At 54.9% G+C, this 24,016-nt stretch overlaps 1 protein-coding gene across 1 annotated transcript in view; it reads left to right on the forward strand.

Annotated features, from left to right (window-relative positions):
* ZDHHC5 (zinc finger DHHC-type palmitoyltransferase 5) overlaps positions 1–22,770 on the forward strand; it is a 39,553-nt gene extending 16,783 nt beyond the window's left edge. Inside the window, exons 3-12 of the mRNA XM_065402720.1 lie at positions 14,663–14,784; positions 15,385–15,542; positions 16,183–16,355; positions 16,610–16,712; positions 16,826–16,917; positions 17,415–17,547; positions 17,955–18,078; positions 19,759–19,871; positions 20,558–21,429; positions 22,534–22,770. Coding sequence (XP_065258792.1) covers positions 14,663–14,784; positions 15,385–15,542; positions 16,183–16,355; positions 16,610–16,712; positions 16,826–16,917; positions 17,415–17,547; positions 17,955–18,078; positions 19,759–19,871; positions 20,558–21,429; positions 22,534–22,699 — 2,056 coding nt within the window. The 3' untranslated portion in view covers positions 22,700–22,770. The remainder of the gene's footprint in view (positions 1–14,662; positions 14,785–15,384; positions 15,543–16,182; positions 16,356–16,609; positions 16,713–16,825; positions 16,918–17,414; positions 17,548–17,954; positions 18,079–19,758; positions 19,872–20,557; positions 21,430–22,533) is intronic.
* Positions 22,771–24,016: the final 1,246 nt, after the last annotated feature.

Below are 24,016 nucleotides of genomic sequence, written 5' to 3' on the forward strand. Positions count from 1 at the left end.
AGACTTGAGAATGGCTCCTTCTCTCTTTCAACCTCCGTGGAGTGGGGGAAGTGGTTGTGAAGCTTCAGCCACTGAGCAAAGATTAATCAGGTACTCGGGATAGACAGGGCTCAAACGTACCAAATATAGACTAGTCGAGACTGATGCAGAAGACACGTGTCCCGTTAGAACCTACCCAACTCCAGTGGAGACAACTGTCAATCAAGCTCTTCTTCCCCTCCCTGCCTGGGTGGATGCTGCCCTTCCTCTTTAGGGGTCTCTCCTCTTCCCAGTGCCTCTCAAACACTAGCTGCTCTGATGTCTGGTCTTTGTGGAGCACATCTACCAGATGGAATGAGTGAGGAGCTGCAAAGCCTTGTTGCGATTACTTAAACACCTGCACTGTTGAGCAGGTTTGTTCAGGATGGAAATACTTGGGCAGAGTCATTTAATTGTAGGTCAGTTGAAGTTGTTTAACCTACTTTACAGCGTCAGATTAAAACTCAAAGCACCGCCAGACAGGAGCACAGCTCAGGGAGGCCAAAACAGTACATTGCCAGTCAGATTATTGAGGGCTATGTTGTATTGTTTCCTTCAGCTCAGAGACAGAGTCCCCTCTGGATCCTTTTTTTTTTTTTTTTTTTAACACAGCTGCTTGAGTGGGAGGGAGTGGAAAGGAACATAAGGCTGCAAATCTGATTTTACTCTCACTTGATAGCAATTCTTGAGATTGAATCATTGTCCTTGTATTTTCCCTCCTCTGTCACTTGTGAGCCGCCTGGTTTGTGGCTACAGACAGGTCCCCTCCCCTTCTCGTTTCCCTGGATAGTGACAGCAGCAATCAGGTGACACTGGGGCAAGCCTGGTATGTTTCAGTCTGCTCTCTCCACAGCCTGTGGTCAGGTGTGGGAGCAGCCCAGTCCCAAACTGCCTCCAGTAGGATTGCTCACTAGGACTGTCTTGTTTATTGCAGGGTTGCTTACAAGGGCTGTGCTGCTGGCATTGGTCCTAAAGCATTTGATTTGGAAAACAAAACACACATAGTTACATGGAGTTAAACAAACAGAAGAGAGATGAGGAGAAAAAAGTAGGTTCCGTGTAAAGACTTGCAGGCCCCTCGTTGGCCTGTGATAACATTGCTCAGCAATGGGGTGTGAGAATCGGACCGGTGCCTGGGTTTCTATTTACTCTGCCTGGATGGCTGTCTTTGGAGACTTCTTAATTTTGTGGCCCATGTGAATCCTTCACTGCATCTTTCCAGCATGTAATCTGTGCTGCCCATTAGTCCATCTGAGACCTGACCTAGGATTTACGCGCCTAAGTCAACAAGTCCATTTTAATATATGGACTTAGGAGAGGCATCAAGTCACATAATATGGTTTAAACTAATTAGGGTTGTCGGCCACTATTGGGATGAAGCTGAGAAAACAGCATTGACTTGAGTGAGAATAAAGAAGGAAGTGAGCTGTGTCCCCCATTCTCCTCTTGGAAGGAGGAAGAAGCTGTGAATTTGTATTGGGGTTTTCTCCTGAACATTTCCTATCATTTAGGACAGGGAAAGCCCTTTGGGGTCCATTTCTCTCCCCCTCTCCCTTCACACCCTTCCAGGCCCGCTCCCCTGAGTTTCAGTAAATCTAGTTTTCACTGTCTTTCCCCTTTGAAGACAATCTGGCCATCTATATAATCTCACCTTTCACAGAGGTTTCTTAATGTACAGCTGCTATTTGTCCCTTTGCTCAAATTCCTCCCAGAATTCCTAGCTGCCCTCTCTCTGGCTCCCTGATTAAGCAGCACAATTGCCCACTTCCCCAAACAAGCTGCCATCTCTTATGTTTTAGTCTGTACCAAAAAAAGCAACCAGTGGCTGCTAACCCCTCATTCCCTGTCCTCCTTCGGTCACCCCAATCCTTTTCCTTATGGGCATTCTGCAGACAGAAAAGCACCATCCAAATGCAAGGATGGGGTTGGATTTTCAGCTTGCTGTATAGTACTTGTAGTTTGAAAGCATCGGAAAGTCAGGTACCCTGAAAAGTACTATCTCAGGAGGTATGAAATGGAATATAGTCTTTTGCAGTGACAGCTGCAGCTCTATTTCAGTCAGGGGGATGGTGAATGGGGTATGGATTCTCTGTCCTGCCTCTGGGGCCCCAGCCAAACCTGTGCCAGATCAGCAGTGATGGAAATTCATCTGCTCACAGCTATTTGGTTCCTATTTGAAATGAGTTGAAGAGTGTATGGGTTGCAGGGATGGCTATCGGCCCGTGTTCTTGTTGTCTCTTTCTTTACGATGAGCCTATTCCTATGATACTTTAGTGCCTTGCATGTTTGTTAAAGTGAATATGCCCATCTCTTCACTTGGTTTATTGGAGGCATTTTGGTGGCATTATTTTGGGCAGGCTGGGTTGTTTTATAGTGGATCTTTTATTTTGTTCTGAGGTGCTGAGATTTATGGTCACTCTGATCTCTCTTGAGCTCTTTGAGCTTGCCTGATTACTGATAAGGCTCAGTCTCCGACAGTCACATGAGTCCATATCACAAAAACCGCTGGTATTGATTTTTCCATTTGTCAGTCTCAGCTGAGAATCCAAGGACTGAATGGGCCAAGAAAACCTAACTTCCCTTTCCATAGGAGGAAATGGGAGCTTGCACCTGCCCCATGAGGATGGGTGGGCAATAGTGAAAGTAAAGCAGGAAGTGTGGAATACGACACAGTGATCCGATTTGCCTGGAATCGGGTTGGAATTGGGGTGGGCTGTGGTATCAGGCCTCCCAGTGGGCCTATCACAGGGAGTCTGAGCAGAGTCCTAGCTGGATTGCACCCCTTGCAGTCATGACAAAATGCAACCACATGGAGCTGGAGGGTTATTTGCAATGAGGGTTTAGAGAGAAACTGGAAAGGCCAGTATATCCCCTCCCTTGACAGTTCAGCCAGGTGAATGTGATAATGCCAGCAGCATCTACTCTTAACTATACAGAGGGAAAGGTCAGAGTGCAGCACCAGAGTCAGACGTGGGGGGTTGTTTCCTGTGAACTAATTGTCTCCCCGGGGGAAGTGAAATAGCCACTAGAAGAGGAAGAGGAGGGGGTTTTGGGGGTGGGATTGAGCCTGTGCTGTAACTGCTATTTTTGGGGAGAGAGGAAGATCTGGCTGCATTAAAGAGCATGGTCTATGGCAGGGGTGGGCAAACTTTTTGGCCCTAGGGCCACATCAGATACAGAAATTGTATGGAGGGCCAAGTAGGGAAGGCTGGGGGAGGCTATGCCTCCCCAAACAGCGAGGTGTGGCCTGGCCCCCTATCCACCCCCCCGGAACCTCCACCCCCATCCAACCCCCCCTGCTCCCCACCCCTGACCACCCCCGGGATCCCCGCCCCTATCCAATCTCCCCTGCTCCCCACCCCCTGACCACCCCTCCTGGGGTCCCCTATCCAACCCTCCCTGCTCTCCCTGCCCCACGTTACCTGTGGGGTGGGGGAAAGGGGGGCTCAGTCCTTTCCCTGTGCGTTTCCCCTGCTCATTTGGCTGCTCTCCCTGGCAGTCGGGCAGGGCTCGCTCCCTATCTGGGCTTGGCTGCTGGGGACAGGGGCCAAGCATGCTGGGGGCGGAGGGGGGCCCTGGCTTGCTCTGCCCCTGTCCCCGGCAGCAGGGCCCAGGCCCCTTGACAGCCCCCCTGCAACACCCCCCCCCGGAACTCCCCCTGCTCCCCGCCCCCTGACAGCGCCGCCCTGGAGCACCAGGTCTGGCGGCGTTATAGCCGTGCCGGCCCGCCGGAGCTGCAGCCATGCTGCCCAGGTGCTGGGGGAACTGTGACTGCGAGGGAGGGAAGGGAGCAGAAGGGAAGGGGCCAGGGGCTAGACTCCGCCCTGCTCACCGAGCTGCTGGGGGAATTGGGCTGGCTCCTCTGCAAGCCTGTCCTGACCCCGCTCCCTGGCAGGAGCTCGGGGGCCAGAGGGAAGGGTCCTGCGGGCCAGATGTGGTCCGCAAGCCGTAGTTTGCCCCCCTCTGGTCTATGGAGTAACTGGTTTCTCCAAGTGTGACTAGCAGAGAAACCATCTATGCCTCAGCTCCCAAGGTATGACTCAGTTTGCCTGGTAGGCTGGAACTGTTGAGTTTCCAAGCGCTCTGTTGTTATCTACAGTGGAAAGACAAGCCTCAACAGCTCCTCTGGAAATCAGTTGATTTCTCTCTAAACGTAAGAGCAAACCTCTGTTCCCTGGGATTCAGATGGTCACTGAGGCTGCTATGTGGAGAACCCCACCTCTCCTGGTTTGGTGTAGGCTAAAGGAGCATGGAAACATTCACTGTCCTTGCTGCCTCTCCTTGGGCATGTTGTTACTCAGTGTGGGAAGTCCAGTCTAGCTAGGAGCATGAAAGGCAGGAATGCATTGCCCTGTCTATCTTCAAATAATGAGGCTTCCTTCCAGCATCAGCCTGGGCCTCTGCTCTGCGAGGAGCAAAGGGAACCTGCCTAGGACTTTCTTATCTCTGGTGCTTGGAGGGTGGATCCTGGCACTGTTGCCCTTGAGGAAATCTCACTGTGCTGGGAAGCTGTGTGGGGGAATCCTGGCACTAGTATCTGATATGCGAATCTTTGTTTGCTTTGAGGGTGAAGTCTGGAACAATTAGCTAGTAGGATCTACACATCAAAGTGCACTAGTGTCAGGCTTCACATTTCCTAGAAGAGTGGATTCCACACACCCAGAGCACTTAGAGCAGGGATCCCGCATGCAGTCCACCAGGGTAAGCCCCGTGCTAGGCCGGGCCGGTTTGTTTACCTGCCACATCCGCAGGTGCGGGATCGCAGCTCCCACTGGCTGCAGTTCACTGTTCCAGGCCAATGGGGGCTGTCAGAAGCGGTGCGGGCTGAGGGATATGCTGGCCACCGCTTCCCGCAGCCCCCATTGGCCTGGAACGGCGAACCACGGCCAGTGGGAGCTGCGATCGGTCGAAACTGCGGACGCGGCAGTTAAACAAACCGGCCCGGCCCACCAGGGGGCTTACCCTGGCGGGCTGCGTGCCAAAGGCTGCCGATCCCTGACTTAGAGGCTGGTAATGTGAATCCTGATACTAGCACGCTGGTGTGCAGGTTCCACAACATAAAGGCTGGGCATGTGAATGCTGCCATTAGTGCCCTGAGCATGGCTTCCACTGCCCATGGGTGGCATGAAGGTGTGACTTGTGTTGTTAGTGTGCTGTGCTGTGGCTACTGCTGTGCTTGGAAGCTGGAAGTACAGGTCTTGCTGTGGCTGGAGTCAGGAACACTAATCCCCTGGGGTGTGGATCCTACAGATCTGGAAGAGAAATTTTTTTTCCTTGTGGAATCTGGGCATCTCTGAGCTTTGGCTCAGTTCCTAAACTCCTGCTCTGAAATCCCAGACTGGAATGGCTTTGAATCCCCAGCCTGCCGTTCTGGGTATAAAGTTCACTGTGTACTGAATGGTCTTGGTTTGGCAGCTTGCCTGCCTGGTGGGCTATAACTAGACCTGATATGGGTGGGTGTAGACTTTCCCCAGGGCAGATAGGGGAGATTGGGGAGCTGGTGCTATGCAATCGCTTTTGTTTTCTGTTAACTACATGGAGAAGAATGTGTTGTGGAGGCTCTGAACACCCAAAACACTCTTGGAATGGAATAAAAAGATTCCCCACTAAAGTACTTGTTGTGGGCACTCCAGACCTCATTCAGAGTTGGGGAGGAGGATAAACTGTTGGAGTTAATCCCTCTGCTCCCTTTGCAGTTGGAGACTTGTTCCCTCAGAACTGTTATGATTCTGATACACTAGGATCACGATTGGGGCTGAAATCAGGCTGCTTTTGTTTTCTCACCCAGCTCATTTTTGAGTGTCCATCACTGTCTCTTAGAAACTTGACTGCTTCTTCCTGAAATGTCCAGGGGAGGGAGTCCACTTTCCTCCCTGCTTGGGTTTGAATTTGCCCTCTGTACTGGAATGCCCAATGAGGGGTTCTGCCATTCATTCCCCTCAGGAACAGTACATCTCCCTGCTGGAAGACTGGTTACTTGCTTTGTTGGCATTGTGAGGGAGAGAGGAGATAGCGTGAAAGGTGCAACTTTCCTATTAGAAGGTGAAGTTCCTCTGTCCCAGACACACACCTGCAGCTGTGCATGGCCTCTACTAGCTTGCAAAGGTCCAGCTTTCTACATTCTTAGTTGGGTTTTGGGGGTTTTTTTTGGCTCATTCACTACTTGGGCATTTCTCATGCAAAGTGAGGTAACTAGGACCTAGTGACAAAGGCTCAATGGGTCTCCCTGACTGTTCCCCTTCCCTCTCACCCCGAAAACTTCAGTAGGGCTTTACTTTTACTTTCTTGAAAGGAAGAGAATCTTGCTCTTGGAGAGGGGGGAGCCATTCCAAAATTATAAGTGTGACTCCCCCCCCCCCCCCACATCAGTCCTACTAGGCTCTCCCTTTTCTCCGCCAGTTAACAACCACATCTTCCTCTTCAGTTCCCTCCCCACAAGTTGCTGCCCTCCCAAAGCACCTCTCCTCCACTTCCTTTCCTGTTCAGCAGAGGGAAGAGCTAGGGAGTTGGGCAAAATTCCAACAATAGCTAATAGTCACTCTGAGCTGTAAAATCAAGGGTTCAAGGTCAGGGATTGGGGGTGACTCAGCTCTGCAGGGCCAGCTACTACTCAGCAACTCCCTGTGGTAGGAGGGAGGAGAGGAAGCTGCCGTGAATGTGGGGGCTGCCTTGTAGGGAGGGAACCAAACTTACTCCCCGCCTTGTGAGCAGAGAGGGGACCAGCCCATCTCCTCCCCTGGACTCACCTGCATGGACCTGCTAGGGAGCTGAGGTCTCAACCCCCTTCCTAGACTGCCAGGAGCTGAGTGGGTACAGAGCTCTGGCCCTCCGGAGTGGAGAAAGTGCGAGTGGTTCTCACAATCGCTGACCTTGAAGCCCTGACTTCACAGCTGAGCGAGTACATTGCTGCTATTGGAGTCTTGCCCAACTCCCTATCTCTCTTGCTGCACCATGCTATGCACCACCAGGGGCTTCACAGCTCCATGTGGCTGCAGGCAGTCCAGAAACTAATCAACTGATGGCAACTCAGTGAGTGACTCCTTCAGTGCTTATAGCTTGGCTGTTTGCAGTCTCTCTTCAGCTGCCTTGTGGGTGGTCTTGAAGAAGTGAAGTTCAGCTGCTTTTGCAATGTCCTTGGGTATAGATAGCTATATGAGGTCCTGCATTCCAGCCAACTTCTGCCCCATGTGCTGTCCCTGTTGTATCTTTCCTGGCTGATTAATAGAGTCACCTCACCTCTGCCAGTGGCCCCAGATCAAGAGATACTTTCTTCTCTCTCTGGCAGTGAGGAGCAGAGGAAGATGCTCTGCCCTTTTGGGGGCCCTATGAGTGTCTTATCTGTTTGCAAAAACACTAGCAAAGTGAAAAGCGTCATTCCACCAATCCCTTGAATGGCTTTTCTAACCATTCCGCACTCCCTCCTGGGCCAATGTCACGCAGTTCAGCTCACAAGGAGCGTTTGAGTGGCGGGAAATGGGCAGTTATTACAGAGGCTAAGTTTCACTGTTCACAGTCGTGGGTCCTGTGATATGGCATGTGGGTCTTCCATTATGATGACATTTGGAATTGCAGTCTAATGGCAGCATGGCTCAGAGTTCAGGTCCCGAGTTCCCCTTGCTGGCAGGGACTGGACACCAGAAGAAAGGTGGAATGAGCACCTCAAATCGCTGAGCAATTCCCAGGCCAGCTTTTGTGGGGAGAGGATACAAATCCTATACAGATATATTGCTAAACCCAAAGTACAGGCTCATTGGTATGCTGTAGATTCACAGGTGTCTTGGCTCTCCTTGCTAGCCATGCTAGTTCAGCTCTTGCCCTGCAGGAATGCTTGGCAGATGTTACCAATGAGGGGTATTGGAGTCACCTGTAATCCTAGGAAAACTGTAGCCTTGCCTAGTGGATGGGGTGGTTAGTATGAGGGGTCTCTCCCTCCTTCTCAGTCCAGGGTATGGCTTCATTGCACAGTTAACATGGGTGCTTGGCACCTGGGTCTGGGCACGAGGTTAGCATAGCCTGAGGGTTTCCCCACAGCAAAGCCCTATCCACATTTTTCTGTCCTCACTGTTTCGGCACTTGACCGTGTGTGGGTGTGTGTGTGTGGGAACATATCCCATGGCTCTGTGTGCAGAGATGCTCTAGGATTTTTTCCTAGTCAATTGTCAATTGAAAGAGAACTTGTCTGTCCTTTGGGAGGAATTATGGGGAGACTATGGAGGATTATCAGCACTCAAGTGAGTTAGACTGTGTCTTCATTGCAAAGTGGGCAGGTTCCAGCCCAAGTTAAAGTGGGGCCTGGGTTCTAACTCCCCCCACCCCAGGTAAGATAGACTAGGCTTAAACCACCTCCCAGTTTGGGGTTTTTCTGTGTGGATTGTAAGGGGTCTTGGGCTAGAGTCTGGGTTAACTGTGCAGAGAAGAGATGCATACCCTTACTGATGTGACATATTCTGAGATAGCGAGCCAGGTTCAGCGTCTTGGTGTCGCTTTTGCCCTCACCTTTCCCTAAGGAAAGCCCCATGTGTTGGGTGTGATTTCAGAGGGGCTTCCACCTGTACAAACGGCACTCTTATTTATCCTATGCTGTGATCCCTCAGCAGCAGCATGTGTAACGTGGGGACCATGAGGCTCAATTGCCAAGTGTAACCCTCCCATAGCAGGTTTCAGAGTAGCAGCTGTGTTAGTCTGTATCCGCAAAAAGAACAGGAGTCCTTGTGGCACCTTAGAGACTAACACATTTATTAGAGCATAAGCTTTTGTGGGCTACAGCCCACTTCTTCGGTTTCTTCCCTCCTTGCTCAGACGGTGCATGTTTGGTTCCTGGCCTGATTCACACAGGTCTTTGTAGGCAGCCACTGTAGAGAACATAAAGTGGCAGAAGTGGTCTTTAAAGCCCTTAAAGTTGAGGGACTTCCCTCTTCCTCAGTGAGTCATGGGCTGCTGGATTTCTCTGCACCACCCCTTATCTGACACCGTCTGCCTTCTAGGGACTCCAGCGTCAGGCAGTCAGGCCTCTGCTGAGGTGAATTGTAGAGTCAGTCCCTCCCCATCTGCTTGGCCAGCCCAGTCAGTGCGCCTGGTGCTGTACAATCCATAAAGGAAAACACAGTCTGTGCCCTAAGAAGCTGTCGGGCTACCCTGAACAGATGAGACGGTTCTAGGTATCGCTTCAGGAGAGGGGGAGGGATGGCCAGATGCCCAGGGTGCCAATGAGATGAAGATCATTTTTGAGAGTGGATTGACACTGAAAGATGCAAGGTTTAAGGAGGAATTTATCCAAACAAAAGGGGTGGTGATTAGGTGCCCAGGAAACAGCTCCACGTATAAGGGGCAGCTTGGATGCACTGAGGAAGGAAGGCGGCTTGGGCAGGGGCTGAGCAGTGCAGAGCTTTGAAGGGGAAGGCAGTGAGGGGGGAGTCAGGGAGGATTTGGGGGTTGATGTGGTCTGAGCTGTGGCAGAAGGGAGGATTTTTAGCTACCCCAGGAAGGGTGTCCTTCAAAAGCCTGGTGGTGTTGCTCCTTGTCTGCCTGCTCTTTGCAAGGCTTTTCCCATGCAGGGTGCCCCCTGGCTGGCTTCTGGAGTGCAGCTTCGTGTGCCATTCAGAATCACTGTGCAGGGAATCCCCCTGCCAGGAACGGAAAGGATTGAAAGCCACCCCCTCTACCCCACACACTTTTGTTTCCTTTCTGGTACTGGTATAAAATTACTAAAACCTGGGGTAGACTCAGGGATGGTGTAAGGCTGCTTGGGCGCTCGTGGCAGTCACAGGCAAACCAAGCTTGATGCTGCTAGTCAGGCACAGAATGAACGTGCTAGGGGCGGGGTCGTGACACGCCAGGCTGCCTCAGTTTCACTTCACACAGCCTGCGTAGTACATTGTTCCCAGTCTCTGACTTGTGCATGACTTGTGCTTTCTGTGGCTAGTGGCTGTTCAGGTAGGAAGGAACCTAGGTTATGGCTCATTGCAAGAGGGGCTTGTTGGAGCAGAAATTGCAGTCTGTAGCACCTCTGCTATCCAAGGACTTTGAGAGTATTAGTGGATTTAGCCTTCTCCCCGCCCTCGCCTCTCTGTGTGAGAGACTGATGGGGAAACCCAGAAGGGAAGTGATTTGCCCAAGATCACTTAGCAGGTCTGTAGCAGAGTGTGGGACAATACCCAGGAGCAGGGCTCAAGCCATGCCAGAATGCTCCAGTACACGGTTTCAGCACCCTTTTTAGGAGCTGGAATGGCATTCCAGTACTTCTGCTAGTCCTGGTCCAGGCGACTCCTTTCCCTCCTGGGTTGCAAAGCATCCTTTGAGCCTGTTCAGTCAGTGAGAGAGTCACCACTTCCCCCACCCAGGCCAAACAGGGTGTGTGAGAAAGTGAGAGCCCGCCTGGTAGTGGAGTATTTTGGGAGGGACACTGACCTGGATGCAGGCTCCCTTCCCCTGCCCTGCCAGGAGAGAGTGAGGGGAATTAATTGGGTTAATTATCAGGTGGGACATGAGCAAGCCTGCCCAACACCGCCTCCAGCTGGGTGGGGCCACCAGCACCTACCTCCCTTCCTACCTACCTGCTCTCTGGCCATCTCTCCTTTCTCCCCACGCCCTTATTTCCCTCTGCCTCCCTGCCCTTCTTTCATCTCTCTCTCCCACTGCTTGAAGCTGCATGCCAGGACAGGTGTGTGCAGCGGCTCCTCCCTTGGCTTCCAGGACAGGCACATATTGTTTACCTCTCCCTTGCCTCTCAGCACATGGCTCCTCTTCCTACCAGTCCCATCCAGGCCTCACTCCACCTGCTGGCAGCTCCCCGCCCTGCCAGGCACTCCCAGAACAGGCACCACTAACAGAGCGGGTGTGCAGGGACAGCACAGGCAGTGGCAGTGCTTGCTTCCCCCAGCAGTGTCTAACTCTAGCCCTGGGGTGATGAGAGACTCTTCAATCTGTGGCCTGTCCAGCCATAGTCCCTCTGCTGAGACTACTAATGGGGAGGATTGAGTAAGTGCTGGTGACTTTGGGATGGAAACATCTGTCCACTGAGAAATGTACCAAGGCCCTTCCCAGTTCCCCTTGCACAAGCAGTACAAATGGCTGTGATGGTTCTGACTGCATCACTGCTTCAGCAGCATGATGGGAAACAAAAGTGGGATAGGAGTAATTCACTATGAACCACTGGATTTGAACTGATGCCCTAGAGCAGACAGACACTGTCCAGTTCCCCGAGCCCTCCCCTCTTCCCCGCAGCCTGCCGCCTAGCCTTTCCCTCCCCCGGCATCACTGGACTGCTTGCCTCTTGCTAGGCCTAGTCTGTAGGTGTTGGCATTTGAACATACTCTTCCCCTGGCCCATCTCGCACTTTGGTTTTGGTTAGCAGTCCAGAGCCAGGGTTCATATAGCACACGTGGCTGCTGTTGCCCCACCCCTGCCCTCCATTGGAGATTGTCTGTGTTCCCACTGACCTGCATGTGAGAGGATGGTTAAAGTGGGCTTTTCTGTCCTAGCTGTCCCTTTAAAGGGAATGTTAAATGATCCCGTCTGGCAGCGGAGGAGGGGCTGGAAGTGGAACAATGAGCAATGGGGCAGGCTATCCCTGCCCAATCTAGTGTGTGCCCCACAACTGCTGCCCCAGACTCTGAGGCTACCATGGATTACCCCAGTCATGCCATATGTCATCCTGTTCAGCCGGCCATGCGCTCTCCTCTCTGTCTCTGTGGTCCTGCTGCCTAAATCCCTCTGCATGTATTGCAGACTGCTCTGAGTTGGGGGTGGGGGGAGAGGGACAGATGCTGCCCTAGATCTGTGAGATTAAACTCCCAGCAGCAAAGCAGATTAGGGTATTACACCGGCGCCTTCAAGGGGGAAGCCCACTATCTCCTGAGCCCAAGCTCCTCCAGGGGAGGAGGGACGGTGATTCCCCTACCAGTGTGTACCATTTCTGACACCACTCTCAGCATCCCTCCAAACCCTCCTGGGATTCTGGAGGAGCTGTTAGCCAGCCAGCCAAACACCCAGCTGTGTGTGTGTGTGTGTGTGTGTGTGTGTGTGTGTGTGTGTGTGTGTGTGTGTGTGTGTGTGTGTGAGTGAATGGGGGGGCTCTATCTAGAATGAGGGGCACTTGAGCCCTGTCTCCCCCATGGCACACCTCGCCCTCCCACACCATGAGAGTTTTCCAGAGCTGGAGAGTGGGTGGTGGCAGATTTCTAAGGGATGTCACACCAGTATCATCACTTGCACCACAGTACGCAATTCTACTCTGTAGTGACTCCTGCTCTTCCAGTCATGCCTTCTACTTTGCTAATGCACCTCAGTCTGGCTCCTGCCCTTTCCGTCCTGCCCCACCCTCATCAGCTCTGCCAGTCCATCTGCATCCCGGCCTTCGGCACTGAAATGCACCTCAAGGTTTATAGGAGCCCTTTGCTGTATGGGGTCTGGTTAATTCCAGTGGGTCTGGGTATCGTGGTGGGGATTCTATAAATAAGGTTGGAACTCCCTTATCACTGTCTACCCTATTTTGACCTCCACCCAAACAGGCTTAGCAATAGCAGAGTATTAGCCATTGTGGATCTCAGACCCACCGCCCATGACTGAGCTAGATTTTATTGTGTGTATTACAGTAGCACATAAAGGCCCTGGCTAGGGACCAGAGCACGATTGAACTAAGCACTGTACATTATTTATTAGGAGTATTATGGTACCACCTAGTAGCCCCAGCCATGGACCAGAGCACCATTGTGTGGGTGCTGTATAATCACAGAAGAAAAAGGTGGGCCCTTCCCAGATTTCCACTCTGATTCCATCCTCCTTGCTATAACTAGAGACCTTTTCCCCCCAAAGTATCCCATCCTCCGGTACAGCCTAGATGCTTGTGACTTCCCTTTGTCCCCCAGAGGGCACTGGGGAGCAGACAATGAACTTCTTTGACCCCCCCCCCACATCCCAGCAGAAGGCAGAGTTAGGACTGTTTGGGGAGCCTTAACTGACTGTCCCAGCATTCAGACATAGGGCTGTCTTTTTCACTTGGACATTCTGCTTGGGTTCTTTCTGCTCAATAGCTGCTTTCCCCACTCTAACCTGGTCTCCCTGCACATGTTGTGGGGGACATATTTTTCCCTTGCAAGCTCTCTGTGTGTGGAGCTACTGGTCAGACTGGCTTGTCCTGTTTCTCTCCCTCCCTGTCTAGTTTGCCTTAATGAGTTGGGTTAGTCCTGCTTTTGGTTTGTCCAGGGCTCTGTCTGCCTTGGGTAATTTTGCAGGCCCTATTCCTGTAGTGTCTCAGCAACTCATACCCCATGTACCCTCATACGCCGTGTGAGGCAGGGCAGTGCTATTATCCCCATTGTACAGAGGGGGAACTGAGGCACAGAGAGGCCATGCAACTTGCACAAGGTTACACAGAGAGTCTGTGGCAGAGCAGGGACTTGAACCCAGCTCTCCTAAGTCTTGGTCTGGAGCCCTAACCGCTGGGCCATCCTTCCTTGAGCACAGACTGGGGGCATGGTTAGATCCCACACAGTAGGATGGAACCATCATTTAACTGCTGGGGCATGACCATCTTGTCCTCCAACATGGCTGAATTTGGAGGGGACATTTGTGATGGGATGGAAGGGGAGGACTGTTCTTCACTCTCCCCTTCCAGTGGATTTTCCAAGCTGGTCAGAGGGGCCCAGCAGAATGCTTCCCTTATGTGCCCACTGCTAATCACTTCCCTTCCTGGACTCTCTGGGTTCCCTATGCCCCGCAGCTACTGTTCAGAGTGTGGAGGGAATGTGCTGCATTTCAAAGTCAGCTACAGGAGGGTAGGGAGAGGTTATGGGAATGAGTTTCTATACCAGCCAGCTCAAGCAAGAGCTGGTGCTCAGTGGAACAAGATTAGGATCTAGCCAGGGGACCTGTGGCCCAGAAGACAGGCCAGTACTGTTGGGCATTGTTTCTGCTGGAGGGCCCAAGTGCCCCCTCTGTCCCAGAGGAGGGACGCAATCAGTTCTGTGTACCCTAGTCTCCTAGTGCTGCTTGGCTATTTGGCATACCCCTGTCCTACTGAGAAGGCTGCAGGCGAGTTTCCAAGTGCACTATTGTCCTGGTTGGCTCTTCTGGAGAGAACCAAGGGGAGTGGCCTGTTGCGGGAGGAGAAGGGTTAACGGCTGTGTGTTGGAAATTCTTTGGCTCCTGTGCAATGTGGTTCCTAAGCTCCCCTGGGGAGTGTGAATCCCCTCCTCCAATGTTTGCCCAGTGGGAAATATGACCCACCTGTCGGGGGTGGAATGTGGCCTTCCACTTTGGGACACTGCAAAGCACAGCAGGGACGGCTTGTCCAGTGCCCAGCACGTCCATCCAGTCTGCCCAGCTGCTGCCCTACTGAGCTCTGCAGCAAGGAGCAGCAGCTGGGGAAAGGGTATCAAAGGCTACTCTTTCTGCCTTCATACACAGGGTTGAAGGCAGGACTCTGTCCTCACCCCTTTCCAGTTCACAGCTCCAAACAGCATTGCCTGGAGTCCCTCCTTGGCTAGATGAGTCTGAAGGGCTTCTCTTGGGGTTGCAGAATGCAGTTATTAGACTAAATTGGGGAAGTGCTGGTGGGAAGGGCTGGGGGCATCCTATCTAGAGTCCAATTAGGTCATGAGTTGAGGTGATTTTTCATTGTCTCATCTCTTGTGTCTGTGTGCAGGTGCCCAGGGCTCAGCCTGTACATCTCCCCGATCATCCCCATCTACAATGCTGTTGTCTTCCTCTTCGTGCTGGCCAACTTCAGCATGGCCACCTTCATGGACCCGGGCATATTCCCACGAGGTGAGAGCTGTTCCCGTCTCAGTGCAATCCAGGAAGTGTCTTGTCAGGAGCCAACTCTTTCCATGTTCTGCTGATGACGGGACAGGGGCTGATACCCCAGATCTCCAGCTTCAGGGCATAAGGCTGGCCACACAGCTGAGGAAAGAACCTCTTTGCCCTGGTCATTTGGTATTGTGCTGGGACATGCATTGTGAGGGTTTTCCTTTTTCTGTCATGTCTGGTATTGGCCTCTGTTGGAGCCAGCATTCTGGATCAGATGGACCAATGGCCAAAACAGATATAAATCCTGTATTCCTGGATCAGGTCCCTGAGCCTCCCATGGTCAGCAGACATCTGAGAGGCCAAGGCCTAGGAGACCCTCCCGATAGATGGTTCAATATTTGGGGTCCTCTAGACGGCCCCCATGCCTGCTCAGAATGCAGACTTGGGGATTTTCCTGTTAGGGGGCAGCTGAGGTGTCCAGTGCAACAGCATCGGGACAGCAAAGACTGGGGTTCTCAGAAGCTCTCCCAACTCTTGGGGGTAGATAGCAGCTGGGTTTGGCCTGTGACTTCCCAGTGCTCTGACTTATTGCTCTGCTGGGCATTTCCCCTCCCTCAGCAGAGGAAGATGAGGACAAGGAGGATGACTTCAGAGCCCCACTCTACAAGACAGTGGAGATCAAGGGCATCCAGGTGCGCATGAAATGGTGTGCGACGTGCCGCTTCTACCGGCCCCCGCGCTGCTCCCACTGCAGCGTCTGTGACAACTGTGTGGAGGTGAGGAACCGCCGGCAGGGCAGGGTGCAGGCTGGACTGCAGTGATCTGAGCTACTGTGCCCGCAGCACCCTATGTATTGCACAGCTCTGCATGCCAGTGGTGGTCCTGTGCTGTGCTTGGCTGCAGGACATGGAGGGTGGGTCTGTCTGAGTTGCACTCTATTTGCCCTATGGCTTATGGGGTGAGGACCCTAGAGGACAAGGGCATATTGTGCTCTGCTTCCCTGTGGCAGGTGGGTGGGAGAGCCTTCTGCTCTGATCACCATGAGGATGAGAAGTTCAGACAGTGAGGGTCCTACACACTGATACCAGGTAGATGGTCCTGCTCTGTGCTCTCCCTGGAGGGTGAGGAACCATGGGAAGGGGTGGGGTGGCAGGGCAGTCCTGTGCTCCGCTCTCCCTGTGGGGGAGGAGCTGTGGGGTGGGGTGGCAGGGTGGTCCTGTGCTCTGCTCTCCCTGTGGGGGAGGAGCTGTGGGGTGGGGTGGCAGGGCGGTCCTGTGCTCCACTCTCCGTGCAGGGTGGGGTGGCAGGGGGCCTGTGTTCTGCTTGTCCCATGGTGCAGGTTGGCTAGTGCCTGTAGCCCTGTGCTATTGAACAGAAGCCTCTGACTGTTTTCTGCCCTTCCCTTGTAACTGGCAGGAGTTTGACCATCACTGCCCCTGGGTGAACAACTGCATCGGGCGGCGCAACTACCGCTACTTCTTCCTCTTCCTGCTCTCGCTCACCGTGCACATCATGGGCGTCTTCGGCTTTGGTCTGCTCTATGTCCTCTACCAGGTGGAAGAGCTCTCTGGGGTCCGCATGGCCGTCACGTATCCTCCTCCCATCTCCACGGTGCAGCGAAATCCTGCCTAAAATAGCAGCCCAGACCAGGAGAGGGGGTGTCTCCCATGGGCGTGGGGGTGCCAGGAGATGAGCATTGCAGGCTGGGGAAGGGATGTCTCCCAGGTGCATGGGGGTGCCAGGAGAAGAGCATTCCCAGTCGGGGCAGGATGAGCAGCAGGGCTTGGAGCGGGGAGTGTATATGAGACCAGCACTGTGGTTGGTTCCTTGACTTTGCTGGCAGCATGGCTGTGATGTGCGTGGCTGGTTTGTTCTTCATCCCTGTCGCTGGCCTTACGGGGTTCCACGTGGTGCTGGTAGCCAGGGGACGCACTACCAATGAACAGGTACGTACTCTGCAGGCCACAGGTGTTTGGAGGGTGGGAGGGAGAGCGGTGGCCGGCCTCCCCTCCCTGCATCTCCGTACTGGCTCCCCTGAATGGTTCTCTGTCTCCCACAGGTTACGGGTAAATTCCGGGGTGGTGTGAACCCCTTCACCAATGGCTGCTGTAAGAACGTCAGCCGTGTTCTCTGCAGCTCCCCAGCCCCCAGGTAAGTCTGCCCCACCTGCTACAGGGAGATCCGAGCCAGCCCCTTGGTCCCAGGCCTGCTTAGCTGTTCTGGGAGGTGGATGTCCTCATGTGAGTGTCTGCTTCGCTAGGGCAAGTCCCTGATCCTCTGCTTTAAATCCAAACCTGCCCCTGGGTGTTCTCAGCGCAGCCACCAGCATCCTGCTCATTGAGGCACTCGCCTGAGGGCGCTGCATTCAGGGGCGTCTCCTGGCTTTGTGGGAGGCTTTGATGTCCCCTGTAGAATTGCTTGGTGATTGGGGAACTACATGGCTAAAAGCACCCTCATTCTGGGCTTAGCATCATAGAGTGCATGGCTCTTCTTTCTCCCCCTCCCTCTCGTGGGGGTCCCTCTGGGGCGTGCAGCTCTTCCTGTAGGGTGCCAACCAGGCAGGAGCAGTCTGTGTGCATAGGGCACTGTCCCAGCTCAGCCGCTCGCGTGTCGAGTCCAGTGCTTACCTCTCCCCTATGCTTCACTAGATACCTCGGACGACCAAAGGCAGAGCAGACAGTGTTGGTGAAGCCGCCCTTCCTGCGGCCTGAGGTGTCGGATGGACAGGTCACTGTCAAGATAATGGACAACGGTATCCAGGCTGAACTGAAGAGAACAAAGGTGAGGAGGACGGCACCCTGGGCGGGGAGAGCCCAGGGGGTGCAGTGTGCAGCCGTGAGTAGGAACCGAGTGAGCCTTTCACGTGCTCCCTTTCTTCCCCTCTCTGTGGTTTCACTGTGTTCGTCCAGCCTGCCCCGCAACTGAAGCCGTGTTCCTTCCATGTGGCGGCCACTGCTGCATGAGGCTCACACCCTCCCTCCCTCTCTCCTCCCGGGTAGCTCTGAGGCACCTCTTCCTTTCCCACCCAGCATCCGAGCCGCAAGTGGACGTTGCTCCTGGGATGCCTTGTCAGCGCCAGGAGGCAGCAAGGCCCCTTTAACACCACCTCACTGCTGCTGAGCCCAGCGGGGAGGACCTTGCGTCCTGCCCTACCCTTCTGATTGCTCCTCTGCCCTTTGTCTCTGCAGTCCAAAGGAAGCCTGGAGGTGATGGAGAGCCAGTCTGCCGATGCTGAGCCGCCACCCCCACCCAAGCCAGACCTCAGCCGCTACACAGGTCTGAGGACGCACTTAACCCTGGCCACCAATGAGGGTAAGGAAGGCATGCTAGGCTGACGAGCAGCTGTGCCCCACCCGACGCAGGGAGGGGAGCCCAGGGGCGCAGACCAGGATCGAGGTGCATCGGCAGAGCCCAGGGCTGGGATAGCAGAAGGCTGCAGAGCAGAAGCAAAGTGTGTCAGCAGAGCTGTGCGTAGAAGCGGCTGGGCAGTTTTAGGAATGTCTCTTGGAGCATTTGCAGGGCTTAGTTTGTGTTGCACACAGCCTAGTGAAGGGCAAAGCGGAGCTGGTGACTGCGTTGCCTAGATTGCACTGATCCCTGGCCGGGAAGGTTGCTGCGGTGGCTCTCTGGACTAGCGAGTTAGAATGGTTTGTGCTGCTACCCTCGTGTGTGGGAAGCAGGGATCCAGAGGGGGCCTGAGTCTTGTCTGTAGCCTGATGTCACGATGGTGGTGACTGTCCTGATGTGTAGGTGGGAGCACAGATGCTAGTGCTAATTTCTCTCATGTAGGCGTTATCGCTGGCTCCTGGCCTGCCAGCTCTGTCCCCCGCTGGGAGAGGGAATCTAAGGGAATGTGTGTGGAGAGGAGGCATGGTCTGGTGACTAGACTACCTTCCTGGGAGTCCAGAGCTCTGTGCTCTGACTGACTCACTTAGTGACACCTTGGGTGAATGGCTTCCCCTCTCTGTGCTGCGGTTTCTCCAAGTGTTTGCCTGCCTCTGAGAGATGGTGTTGAGCTCTATCTGTGGGGAGAGGAGGCATGAGCTACTGGTTAGAATGCACAACGGGTCATTGCAGAGGAAGACCCTGTCCTTGTCCCAACCTGTTTCCCAGCTGACTGGACCCAGCAGTTCATACTCCCCACAGGATGGGTCTGTACTGGAATGTAGCGAGGCTCCATAGGCAGAACTACAGGGTGTGGTGGAAGAGGCGGCATTTGGACAGAATGGGGCTAGAGTGGAGGCAATTCCAGGGTTCGTGTGGGAGGAGTTGGAGCAGCGGGAGAAGAGGCTTTGGGAGAGGCGGATAAGATCTGGGCAGGGGCAGAGCCTAGAAGGTGACGGCAAGATTCTTGGCCTTGAGGCAGGAGGTGAGGGCAAGCTGTGACGTCTGTAACGCCAGTTGGACAGAGCTCCCGAAATGCCCAGCACGCCTCCCCACCCTCCCTCGTCAGGAAGAGGAGAGCTGCGGGCTTCTGCCTGCGCTCAGAACAGGCAAGGCTCTTGTGTTGGAGCAGTGTTAAGACGATCCACAAAGCCCGTCCCCTGGGCGCCAGGGCAGGACTGTTCCCCCGCAGCGTTTCTCCAGCATGGTTAGAAAAGCCCCAAGCAGTGGAGCCCCTTGAGTATTGCGCAGCTCAGTGTGGGGTTTCTCCACCAGTCACAGGACCCCTTGCTCAGCGGAGTGGAGCCGAGAACCCATGACCCAGCGCTGGCCAAGCTGCACGCAGGGCTGGAAGCTGCCTGCCTGATCTCACTGTTGGGAAATGACCCTCCTGCTCCATTTCATCCCATTCCCAGTGCTGCCCTTTGGCCCATCTAACCCAGCTCCTCCCCCTCCTTGGCATCCCAACCCCCTATCCCAGGCTCAGAGACGGTTCTCACGGATCAGCACGATGACTGTGGTGTCCCCCAACTGCGGGGAGAGGACCCTGCGGTGAGGCCACGAATGCTGTGTGTGAGTGTGTGTGTGTCTCTCTTCTCCCCTCCACAGACAGCAGCTTGCTAGGCAGGGACAGCCCTCCAACTCCGACCATGTACAAGTACCGCCCTGGCTACAGCAGCAGCAGCGCCTCAGCTGCCATGCCGCACTCCACCAGCGCCAAGGTAATGCTGCCCTTGGAAGGCCCTGGGGGCTGGGTGGGGGTGGGGAGTGACCCTTCTTAGGAGCTGCCCGTGGGCAGGTGGAGGTAGTGGAAGGGGGATATGCAAGGACTAAGTGTCTCAGAACGTCTTGGTTGGGTCCAGCCCCAGGCCACCCTCCTAGTCATTGCCATTGGGCTGTGATGTTATAAGGGGACAGGTTCACGACTCCCACAGGACTCAGGCTTGTCCTCAGAGGGCAGTTCTGGGAGAGGGGCCAGGGCCCTTCTTAAGGGGATGTTACCCCAGCTCCTGAAGCTGATCTCGCAGGGCAGTGCAGGGTGGGGTGCTGAGTTCCCCCTGCTTTATCTCTTGGGATGTGTCCTCTGCCCTGCCTCCGGGGATGCCCTATGCCAACCCTACGGGGCAGAGCTGGGGGGAATGTGGGGGCTGGGCTGTGAGGGGGCTCCGGACCCTTTTAGGGGAGACCTTGCTTTGAGCTCCTCTGCCCCGTCTCTGAGGATGCCTGATGAGGAGTCTGCAGGGTTGAACCCTGGGAAATGGGGTAGGGTCTGGGCTGTCTCTGGAGGTGCCTTGTTCCAGCCCCCAGGACAGTATGGGGGGCAGGGCAGGCTGGAGTGGGTCTCTAGTTCTGTGGGTATTAGGTGAGGGGGTCTCTGACTATACCGTGCATCTCCTGTGCCCTGCAGCTGAGCCGAGGGGACAGCCTGAAGGAGCCCACCTCCATCGCCGAGAGCAGCCGGAATCCCAGCTACCGCTCGGAGCCGAGCCTGGAGCCCGAGAGCTTCCGCTCTCCCACCTTCGGCAAGAGCTTCCACTTTGACCCACTGTCAAGCGGCTCACGCTCCTCTAGCCTCAAGTCGGCCCAGGGCACGGGCTTCGAGCTGGGCCAGCTTCAGTCAATCCGCTCAGAGGGCACCACCTCCACCTCCTACAAGAGTCTGGTGAACCAGACGCGCAATGGCAGCTTATCCTACGACAGCCTGCTCACGCCCTCTGAAAGCCCCGACTTCGAGTCAGTGCAGGCTGGGCCGGAGCCGGAGCCCCCCATGGGCTATACCTCGCCCTTTCTCTCGGCCCGCATCACCCAGCAGCGTGAGGCCGACCTGCACAGCCACTTCCCTGGCGCCGGCTCGCCCAAGCACCCACCCCCATGCGAGCTCTTGCCCATGCGCTATGACAATCTCTCCCGCCACATTGTGGCCTCCATGCAGGAGCGGGAGAAGCTGCTGCAGCAGTCGCCTACCCCTCCGCCCCTGGCCAGGGAGGAGGACACGGGGCTGGTGGACTCGGGCATCCAGTCAACACCGGGCTCCAGCAACGCCCCACGCACCAGCTCCTCCTCGGACGATTCGAAGCGCTCACCGCTGGGCAAGAACCCGCTGACCCGCCCAGTGCCACCCCGCTTCGGCAAACCGGAGCCACTCCGAGTACGCTCGCCCGACCCGCTCACTGCCCCCCAGCTGGGCAAAGTCGTGTCTTACAGCAGCCAAAAACAGTCGCCTCAGGCCAGCATCCCGGAGACAGAGGAGGTGGCCTTGCAGCCATTACTGGCACCAAAGTAAGTACCAACTCTGCCCACCGCGCGCTTTATGTGTTCCTTGACTCGGCGGGGGACAAGCTGCCTGGGCAAGCACCCCACCGCCATGCCGACGGAGGAGCTCGGAGGGAGCCGACAGCACGCAGGAGGGAGAGGCTGGGGGTGATCCACAAGGAGTCCTGCCTGCCCTCGTCTGGCCCTTCCCCCTCCTCCCTCCAACACATGAGCCAGAGAGCGTGGTGTGAGACAAACCCTCTCCTCCTCTCCCCCACCCCCCAAGCCATGCCCCTCCTCTCCCCTTCCATCCAGGGAGAGCCATGACTTGCTCTGCCTTTCCCCCTCTCTGGGAAGTGCCCTGTGTCTGTGAGTTACCTCTCCCCCATCCCCAGTGCAGTGTAAGGGGGTGAGACCTCCCTCCACCCTTCTGAGGAGTGTGGGGTGTGTCCTCTCTCTCCCTCCTGTGCCCAGAGAGAAAGCAAGGGTGTGGGTGTGTCTGTCCCACCCCTCCCTGGGGAGTGCACAGGCTGTGTGTGCATGCCTGCGTGTCCGACCCCTCCCTGGGAAGTGCACGGGCTGTGTGTGTGTGTGTGTGTGCGCGTGTGCGTGTGTACGCCTGTGTGTCCGACCCCTCCCTGGGGAGTGCACAGGCTGTGTGTGTTTGTGTTTGTGCATGACTGCGTGTCCGACCCCTCCCTGGGGAGTGCACAGGCTGTGTGGGTGTCTCCCATCCTTTGATCAGTGGAGGAGGGGGCAATGTGGATTCTAGCCCTCTTTCCTGGGGGAATGCAGGGCTTCCTCCCAGTGTGCGAGACCCTTCTTTCACCTTAGTGCAGTGGGAATCTCTCTCCCAGAAGGGGTGCGCTGGGCTCTGTCCACCTTCATGGTTTAGTGTGCTCCTGGCCCTTTGCCCCTTTCCTTGTACATACCTACTCTCCCCTTCCCACCCTCTGTCCTGGGGTGTCGGACGCACCTCGAATCCTCCTTCTCTTCCCCATTTGTGTGTGTGGATCCCCTCTCCATCCCCCTGCCATTGAGCGTGCTGTGCTGTGTGGTTGAAAGTTCCACCGATCCCAGCCCTGTGGTGTGTGGTCACTTCCTGACGCCCTTGTGTCCTTCCTTCCCCAGAGACGAGGTGCAGATGAGAACCGCCTACAGCAAGTCCAATGGGCAGACCAAGAGTCTGGGCCCGGCCTCCCCCTCCCCTGGCCAGCCACCTCTCAGCAGCCCAACTCGAGGAGGAGTCAAGAAGGTCTCTGGAGTGGGCGGGACCACTTATGAGATCTCTGTATGAGGGGCGGAGCTCTCTCCCCACTGTCGCCTACTCCCTGGCTGATACCAAAACGCCTGGGCCCTGGTGGGCAGGGGCCATGCTCAGGAGCAAGGCACCCTGCTCTCTCACATGCATGGACATTTTTTAGAATCCTCCAACTGCGGGGGGAAATAGCTGAGAGGACAGTGACCTTTTAAAATATGACCCCTGGGATTTGGGGTGAGACCCTGGGCACCCCCTAAATCATCACAGCTGCAACGCAGCCTCGGTCCCCCTCCTCCTCCCAACCAGCTGATTGACTGCAAATGTAGCACACACTGCCGAAAGAAAGGGGGGAGGACTATCACGGCAGCGCCCCCAGCTGGTGGGGGGAGGCGCAGCCTGCAGTTGCGCCACCACCGATGGGCCAGATACGCGTGGACCTCGTGCAATCACTCGCCTCGTGCGGTAGGAACGGATCGTTTTTAAAACAAGGATAATTTTTTTTATGATTGTTACGGATTCTATTTTTTTCCCCTCTTCTGAGTTACCAGGTGTGTGTATATATAAATATCTATATATAAATATAAATATAAAAGAAATTATATATCTACCAGAGAGAGGGAAGAATCACCCCGCAAGGGCCCAGGCCCCACGTGCCCCTTTAGGACACTCGGCCCCAGGAAGGACGACATGGGTGTGTGTGTGTGTGTGTATAGAGTATATACATCCAGAGGGGTGGGGGACGGGGGGCTTTCTACCACAGGTGCCTGGTTAATTCGAAAGGAGGCACCTGTGGAATTGCCAGCATGGGAGGGATGGGAAAGTATTTTATATTTAGGGACAGACTCCAGGTCCTTGCTCATGTGATCCTAGGCTTGACCATTGCTCAGTTCTTCTGCGGCCTGTCCTTCCTCTAGCAGCCGTGCTAAGGTCCTGGGCCCGGCCTGCCTTTTGTGTCTCATCTCCCCCTTTCTGGCTTCTCTGGTTCCTGGGCAGATTTCCTATCCTGAGGAAGCAAAGCAAGGGGGAGAGCTGGAAGGCAGCCCTCCCACCCCCATCGTGCAGTGGTTAGGCGTGACCTCCCCTTTAGCTGAGTGGGGTGAGCAAATCCATGTCTCCCTTGTACGGGTGGGTTTAATTAAGGACTCAGTTTCCCATTTTTACAGCCCCCAGTATTCAGATGAGATGGGATGTGTCATGAAACTGACTCCCAGCAAAGTGGGGAGAAGGGACTGGTGGGTTTCTTCTGTTTCCCGATGCTACCCCTTCCGCAACAAACAGATGAACTTGCACAGCGCTAGAGACATATCATTGGGGCTCAGAAGAGCAGTGGGGGGCTTGAGGGCTGTGTACCCC

This window comes from Emys orbicularis, chromosome 4, assembly GCF_028017835.1.
Source record: "Emys orbicularis isolate rEmyOrb1 chromosome 4, rEmyOrb1.hap1, whole genome shotgun sequence".
Lineage (NCBI taxonomy): Eukaryota > Metazoa > Chordata > Testudines > Emydidae > Emys > Emys orbicularis.